Source organism: Xyrauchen texanus, chromosome 1, assembly GCF_025860055.1.
Source record: "Xyrauchen texanus isolate HMW12.3.18 chromosome 1, RBS_HiC_50CHRs, whole genome shotgun sequence".
NCBI classification, from domain to species: domain Eukaryota; kingdom Metazoa; phylum Chordata; class Actinopteri; order Cypriniformes; family Catostomidae; genus Xyrauchen; species Xyrauchen texanus.
The window spans coordinates 17167464-17176466 of NC_068276.1; the positions used below are offsets into that span (position 1 = coordinate 17167464).

The window sequence follows — 9003 nt, forward strand, 5'->3', positions numbered from 1 at the left end:
GTCCTAACAGGTCAAAGAGAGAAATAAAGTCAAAATGAATGTCACCCAATTTTATTTTATTTTAATTTTTTTAAGTATGTAAACACAACTATGTTTTAGTTCTCCAGGTTGGTGGTGTGCATGCTGATGGCTGTATGCGTGTATGGTGTGTTTGTTCACACACATATACTAATGTGTGTAATGTGATTGAGTGTGCAGCTGTACAGACTTCACTCCCTCCCCTCCAACACCCTCTCCCTTTTTGTGTCATGCTCTCTTTCATATGCTCGCTCTTTCATTTTCTCTTTCATTCTTCGCCTCTTTCACTCTCTTTCCATCCTCTACCCCTCTTCCCTGTGTAATACGGCTGACACACAGGAAGCTCTAATCCTTGCACAATGTCCCCCCTCATCCCCCCTGTGCGGGATGAAGGGGCGGCAGAGACCGACGGACCAGCTGTCCCTAAAATGGCTCCTAATCCTACCTCTGCCAGGCCCTCGAAACCATGACAACCTGTAACCAAGGAGAGAAATTTTTAGGTTGAGAGGGAGAGGGACAATGAGCCAGAAACGAGGCAATTGGGAGAAGTTTGTCCACATGCATTCAGGAAGGGATAATGACATGTCTCAATCAGAAATAAAGGAAATCTTAGAGAGACTATACCAAATATGCCTAAATTTAGTGGAGTAAGAGGCAAAAAAGCAGCTAGAGTGATTAATGACACTTCATGACCAGTTGTTGGAGACCTTAAAAAGATTATGGTAATTTATTAAATTAATGGTCGGAAAGTGAAGTTTCTTTCCATATCGGCTCAAAAGACTGCAGGTTGTTCATAAACCAATAATAAACAAAAATGCCTGATATGGCTCAAACACAATCTGCTGAACTATAATATATTTATGTGTGTACTTATTTTCTTTAATTTAATTAATAGATTTAAACATCAATTTATTGTTTTTAACATTTTACATATCCTAAACTGTCTTGAACTTTCCAAAAGCTGAAATAAACAGCAGCTGTAATAATAAAACAATTTGTGGAAGCCTGTATCCATAACAACATTATTAATATTTAAAGGTGCACGCAGTAACATTTATTGTTTGTGTCACCTTGGACTTACAGTGACACCTAGCGGCACGTAAGACATGTTTGACAAAACGAAGTGCTAAATCATACAATTTCTAAATACTGTTCCATCCAATTAAGTGGTTAGTATGACATTAGTATGACAACATTACAATAACATGTATTTCTTTGTGGTAAACATGTCTGTCAGGGTTCTATTTTGTTCCCCCTTTGTGGCAGAGCCCTGACATTCACGTGTTCTATGTCTGTTTTATGTCTTGAGTCTGGATTTAGCCAATTCGGTTGGTTTGATTTATTTACTTTTATTGTGGCTGAATCCAGGCACTTGTGTTTTGTCTGGTGCTGTGAATGCACTTGGGTTTGTGTTTTTCTCATTCCCTTGTGCATTCGTGTCTGTCTCTGGTGATAACCCTTCCCTCTCCTTTGCCTTATCTGTCTGATTATTAGTTCATTGTTTTCACTTGCCCTCCTCGTTATCTCATTGTTTTATTCACTAATTTACCCCATTGTGTTTGTTGTCTTGTGCCAGTTTGTTGTGGGATGTTGCTTGTGTTTATTTCCAGACCTCGACCGACATGACCGACAGGCCACTGTCGGTCGTGTTCCTGTCCAGTTGGATTTCTGTGGTTCATCGTTACAGCCCAGCCCGTCATTTTGTTGTCACCCTGAACTGTGTTTGTTTTTGCTCGTTTTTGTTATTTTGTTAAAAGCCCTAATCACTACTCTGCATTTGAGTCCTGCCTTTTCCTCCTCAAAACCTGACAGTGTCATTTTAACACTGATAGCGGAGGTTTTTGTGTGTCCCCTGATTTATTGTCCAGCCTGTAATGTCGTGATACTATGACCTTAAATTAAAGATATGAAATGACATCACACACACTGGAGGTGACATCAGCCATTCAGCAAAATCAGTTTGAGTTATTTTAAGTGCATAACACTTTTGTTTTATTGTTGTTTTCTTTTATTTTGTGATGTTAATTGTATGTGGTCACACAACATTACCACAACATTATGTAATTTAAAAATGTCCAAATATTTATGTTAGTAGAAAATAAAATCATCAATGTAGGTTTAAATTTATGTTTGCAAAATATAATTTGCAGATCACGTAGTGGTCAATTTATCCATTTAATGTCCACCCTGTACAGTCAAACCTGTTATTTCCCACCCTGAGTCTATGTGTATTACATTTTTCAAGTTTCAAGGCCAAAATGTCACCGAATTGTATGAATGACCCAAATAACAGGGCAGTTATTGAGATTAAGCAAGTAGTCTTCAGCTGGTCATGTGATATATGGCAGCCCCTATGAGGTGACCCTCTCCATGAAGAATCAAACAGCTTTTACAAGATTACTGATATGACTGGAGTCCTCATCTCATCTGAGTGGTCATTCACTTTTGCATACTTTTTTTTACATACATATATTGTTTACATATTTTTCAAAATTTAAAAGTGCACCTTTAAAGTTGTAAATGGGCAGTGCTGGGTAGTAACAGATTACATGTAATCTGGAGTACATAATCAGATTACAAATTTCAAGCATTTATAATTTGTGGATTGAATTACATTTTAAAATACTCATAATTGGAATACAGTTACTTTTTATAGATTACGTGAGTACATATTAACAAGGCAACTGCAGTAAATTGCTAATAATTATGTTATTATTGTTTTATGTTGATTTTATGGTCATTAATGTTGCTAGTGTTTTATGCCCTTAAAATGAACTTAATGTCTCAGTGTTTTGAATTGACCATGCACTGTCATTGCTGTTAGATTTAATGTTTATTTCGTTCATGTACTGTGTAATGCACTTTTTAAAAAATATCTCAAGCTCTTTTTGTTAGTAAAAAAAGAATGGAATATGTTTTCTTCCTCTTTGTACTTTTATGCTAAAATCATTATCCTTCTCAAATGCATGTGACATAAAATAAAATTAGGTTGAAAGTAATACAAATGTAATCGGATTATATTACCCCAAAAATGTAATTTATGAGATTACTTAACTGATTGCATTTTTTTCATGTAATTTGTAATCAGTACCAGATTACAATTTACAAGTAATCCGCCCAGCAATGTCAGCAACCATAAACTGTTACCTAAGAAAAACCAGATGTGGTGTAATAGCTCACTCTCACCACATGATGGAGACAAAATAGAGATCTGTGGATAAGTTTCGACCCTCTCTCAGCAGCGTTGGCAGTGAAACGGCATTATGATGATCGTTATCTGGTGCCAGGATCTCCATGGTCACTTTTTAATGTCTTTAGAAAGCTAAATAAATACATCTGAAACTATGACTTTTTAGATTTTGAACCATGCGTTATAATGTTTCAATTTAAAGCTATCAAGTTTTACCTGACGTGTCATTTATTATTGGGGTGTACAATCCCTAATTCATTTTAATGCTTAACTATCTTAAGTATTTTTATCACAAAGTTCGTCATTACAATTGTTCAATAGTTTGGAGAGCCTACGGTTACACTTCATTATGTTCTGCTCGTGTCAATGTCATAATTCCGCTTCGTCCCTTTCTCCACCCCTGTCTGTTTATCAGAGAGCAGAAGTGGACCAGCTGATTAAACCTCAGTCTACTCCAGACGTCTCTGGCGCAGGGAAAACCGGAACACTAGAAACGCGACAACCGTGACAGAGACCAGATGATTTAAACTTGAGACTCCTTTTTTGTAAATGAACGTGCGACTGACATTGATCTTGACTTCGAATATGAACGTCAGATAAAGCATAAGTACAACCTAAAGCGTTTACCTGATGCCATAGTTCATCACCTGAGGAAAAGGTAATGCTCTGTCTCAAAAACCTTCTGCCAAAGTACTTACTGTAGTGCCTGGAAATATGTAGGATGATTGTGTCCATGTGTCCGTTTGTGATTCTTTCCATTATTTAAAGATAGTAATTTTAATCAATTATTTTTTAATCTTGTGGACCTCATTGTAAAGACTGTACATAACCTGTTGGCCTATAATAAAGTTATAGACTATAAGGCAACATGTTTCTGTTGTGTAATACATTCACATATATATATATATATATGTTTATACAGTAGCCTACTTTTAAGATTTACGCAAAGATTTGTGTAATTTTTAACTAAATTAAATAAATAAAACTTAAATATTTAGTTTCTATTGCTCAATTGAATTTGATGGAATTTTATTTTTATAAAAAAAATTTTTTGTGTTTGTGTGTGTGTGTATATATACATTGCAGGTAGTTTCAATACAGTTATAATAAAATTATAAAATATTATTCACTGACTGATTAATCTGCTTTGCAGTAAGGCTGTGACTGTAACCTTGAGTAATTTTGTTTTATAGTTGTTGTTTTTTTCAGAGCGTTATCAACCTTCACTGGACCTTGCTCTCTGGCCCCTTAGATCTTGCTTTTTAATTATCACATATTGTAATTTCCCACTGTCCGTCCACTCAGCTCAGCTCTTTAATCATACTATATTTTCTTCTTCATCTCTATCTCTCTTTTGTCTTTCCTCAATGCAACTTTGGTCTGTTATGATAAGACCCTCCCTACCATTTAACAGGGCAATTAATCAGATCAATATGGCTGCTGTCAGATGCAGTTCCATCCACAGTGAAATTCATATTCAGTTGCTCTCCGATTTCAGGCAAACCTATGCCATTTTTTTTCTTTTAGCTTAACTCTTACCTCAGAAATCATGCCTTGCCAGTCAAGAGTCTGGCACACGAACAAATGCTCTCAACTTTGAGCTTGTAGTAAATGAGCTGTCAATTAACTTATCATATGTGCAATTCTTTTCATTTTTATTTTTTTATAATCTTACAAAGTGTAACAGCTTTTCTTGAGCTTAGCTCTTTTTGAGTCCATTGAACCTTGAGGAGCATGTGACAGATCAGCATGCTGATGCACCAAGATGTGTGTTTGTGTGTTTATGTGTAAGAGAGAGAGAGAGAGAGAGAGAGAGAGAGAGAGAGAAAGAGAGAGAGTATGAACAAGATTAAGTGAACTTGGTTTATTAAGAATCCCTCCACTTGGTCTTGGCTGACAAATGATGGATCAGAAGGATCAGTGTCCACGTCTGGGATGGTGCACCAATTGAGTAACCTGTTGGCTATGACACACAATCCAGTTTCTGCAGTCCTGTCTCACACAGTATGACTGGAATATGAGCAGGCTGGTTGTTTTTCTAAGATATAGACCTGCTGTGCAACTCTTTCCCAGCCTCTGTTTACACACCTTAAAAAAGCCATTTGCTCTAGCGTTTAATGGATCCGTAAATGCCACATGCACATTTGAAAAGCAAGTGCGTGTGCATATATGCACTTTATGATTGCCTTGTTTCTTGGGGGATTCTGATATGTGTGTGTATGTAAATATAACCATTGAATGCTTTTCCTCTGTATTCCCCAGATGTCACCGGAATATCTCACCATCTAACTTGGACCTTTTCAGACCTTCTTAAATTTCTGAACTCTTGTAATTGACTGTAGAACTGGTTCTCTTTTGTATCATCCAACCTACCTCAGCCTTAAAAGAATGGCTTCCTATAGCACTGCCCCAACAGAGGAGCCCTCCTCAGAGGTGTTGAACGGCGACCTAAAGTCAAGTGGCTCTCAGGAGTCGATGAAACTGAAAAAAGAAATCTCTTTGCTCAATGGTGTGTGTCTCATTGTGGGAAACATGATCGGCTCTGGGATCTTTGTCTCACCCAAAGGTGTATTGATGTATAGTGCCTCCTACGGCTTATCTTTGGTAGTGTGGACAGTCGGTGGGGTCTTCTCTGTGTTTGGGGCGCTCTGCTACGCTGAGCTTGGAACCACCATCACCAAGTCAGGTGCCAGTTATGCCTACATCCTGGAGGCCTTTGGTGGTTTTTTGGCTTTCATCCGTCTATGGACATCCCTCCTTATCATTGAGCCCACCAGTCAGGCCGTGATTGCTATCACCTTCTCTAACTACATGGTGCAGCCCATCTTCCCCACATGTATAGCACCCTATGTGGCCAATCGTCTACTGGCTGCAGCCTGCATCTGTAAGTTGGTGTTTGTGGATGTGTGCATTTGGGAGGTATTTTGGTGGGTTATCAACCTGTGAAGGTGAGCAAGGGATTAGTGTGTGTGCAAGTCAAGGTGCATCTCTACACCTTCAAGGACATCCTTTGAACCACGACAAGTATAACTCTATCTTCTTAGAGCTTGTTGGAAAAGTTAGAAGTAGGACAATTTGAAAGTGTTTTGCTCTATGTGAATAGTAAAGGAAATTACAAAGGGGGGTGGGAGGTGGGAAAGGCACAACGTTATAAAGATAGTTAGTAACATTTTACAATAAGGTTGTATTTGTTAACATTAGTTAAATACATTAGTTAACATGAACTAACAATGAACAATTCTTTTAAAGCATTTTATTATTATTCGCAATAAAAGTACATGTTGTGGATGTTTACGTTAAAACATGAACTACCATGAACTAACATTGAACAATTTTATTTATTAAGTTCAAAACGAACGTTCGGGAGGAGCCTGAACATTCAGTCCTGTCAATCAATCAACTAGCATATATAAGCAGCCACTTACCACTCAACGTTGACCATTTTCCCCAGCATCTGGCCCAGCCCTAAGCCAAGAACCATGTCTATTCCAGTAGAGTTAGAGCTCTTGTCAGATGAAGAACTCTCTCTCATCCTCCAGAAACCACCATCAGATGGCAATGACCGATCCAGGACCTTCTAACACTAGTTCCTCTTCCAATCCCAAAGACGGGCACTGAATCTATCAAACAGATGACAGTAGGGAGGCAAGATCCAAGTTAGAAACAGGTGGCGGCTCCAAGGCAACGGCGTTGGAGGGAACAGCAACTGGAGTAGCTGTAAATAGAGTATAGTATGGAGGCTTCACAATTAAGCCCTATTCATTCTGGCTTTTTTGGGGTCCCTCAGGTGTTCAGAATTCACATGTAATTCCAAATTCGACCCAAACATAAATCGTCTTTTTCTCACAATTTTATAGGATGACCATACGCCCTCATTTTCCGCCATAGCATCCATTTCTGTACAGTCACATATGTTTAACTTACTTTCAAGGGCTGGGTAGGCACATGCACTCGTGAAATTATAAATTAACATTAACCAAGATTTTTAAATGCTGTAAAAATAATGTTCATGGTTAGTTTATAACACCTAATGCAACAGCTAATGCTAATGATTTGAATCATATTGTGAAGTGTTAACATAGGGTTACAGAGCTACATTAGCCACAGGCAGAGACAGATGTGGCATAAAAAAGTTAAAGAGAAAGATAAACAGAAACAATAAACCAACGAACAACATGTAATTCCAATCTAGAAAGATTATGGTATACAGTTTATCAAAGTACCTTGGTATTAACATCAGATGATAACAATACTTTTCTGGAAGGGGCGAGAGAAAGCGAGAAAGAAATTACACTATTGAGAGAGATTATGAAAGTGTGTCAACGATGGAAAAGGGAAGCAGAAACATTTGTCAGACGAGTGCAGCTGATGTTGAGGGTGGAATTCACGTGATTCTGTCTCATGCAACACTGACATGCAAGATAGCACAAAAAGTTGAAACTAACATGGAAATTGTACTCTTCAAAACTGCTAGTTCTTGAAATTTCACAAGAATGCTTGATAGTCTGAATTACAACCCATTTATATACCACCTCCATTTTTCAACACATCAGAACATTTGGTGCCAGACTTTAAAATAGAACAATTATTGCCTTTTTTTAGGAGTAGTTCGGGTTCAATGCAAGTCATTTGTTACATAATGTTGATTACCATAAAAATGTATGTCGACTCATCCCAGCTTTTCTTAAAAAAAAAAACAAAAAGCAAAAATCTGGGCCACACATGAGGCACTTACAATGAAAGTGAATGGGGTCAATCCATAAATGTTAATATAATACTTTCAAAAATAAAGCAATATGCACATTAACATAAAATCACATACTAACCTTTTCTGGGTAAAGTTATATCCAATTTTACAACTTTGTTGCCATGATGACTTAAGACTGGGAAACCCTAAAACAACCATGAAAATTATGATATAAACAACTTTACAGCTCAAATAACACAAGTTTAACAGAAGAATTAATGTAAGTACTTTAAAAGTAGAAATGTGAAGCTTATCATTTTATTAAGCACTTGAAAAATCGGCCCCATTAGCTTCCATTGACTGATATCTAGAGTTTTGCTTTTTTATAAAAAACAAAAGCAGGAACCAGTCTAAATGAATTTCTGTTTGCAATCAACATTATGCCACAGATGGTGTTGATTGATCTTAACTTGTCTTGAACCCAAAATATTCCTTTAAATGTCAGAAAGAATGTCAAAAGAAGGAGTGTCGAAACAGCTTTACAATCTGAAACGAGTTCTGAGTGTAACATACACGTGCACACTTCTTTTACAGAACAGATGTACTACCAAGAATGTGAATATGCTGATTTCTGGAGGTTAAAGTCGTCTAGATTAAGACTCTGACCTTTATTACTAATAACTAATGACAGCTCAGCATGGCATAAAGCTAAATCTACACTGAACTCCAGAGAAAGCAAGAGAGAGAGAGAGAGAGAGAGAGAGAGAGAGAGAGAGAGAGAGAGAGAGAGAGAGAGAGAGAGAGAGAGAGAGAGAGAGAGAGATGGTTTGCTGACTAGACACATCTAGTCTTGTGGCACATACACATTCAATGAGTTTAGATCTCTCTCTCTACTCTAAGAGACATTAATAAATAATTTTTCAGGTTCTTAGACAAAAGACTCATTAAGATTAATTTTACTGTTATTCTTGTCCTATTAAACATGGTCAATATTTATATTAAATTAACCCTAAAGTAAATCTAATCAATCAATCAATCAATCAATCAATCAATCAATCAATCAATCAATCAATCACATGTTAACATGGACACATTCCAGACATTTTTA

General features: G+C 37.1%; 1 protein-coding gene across 1 annotated transcript in view; it reads left to right on the plus strand.

Annotated features, from left to right (window-relative positions):
- Positions 1-3684: 3684 nt before the first annotated feature.
- Positions 3685-9003, plus strand: part of LOC127644223 (Y+L amino acid transporter 2-like) — a 12395-nt gene continuing 7076 nt past the window's right edge. The window contains exons 1-2 of the mRNA XM_052127297.1: positions 3685-3866; positions 5471-6092. Of these exons, the coding sequence (XP_051983257.1) occupies positions 5597-6092 (496 nt within the window). The 5' untranslated portion in view covers positions 3685-3866; positions 5471-5596. The remainder of the gene's footprint in view (positions 3867-5470; positions 6093-9003) is intronic.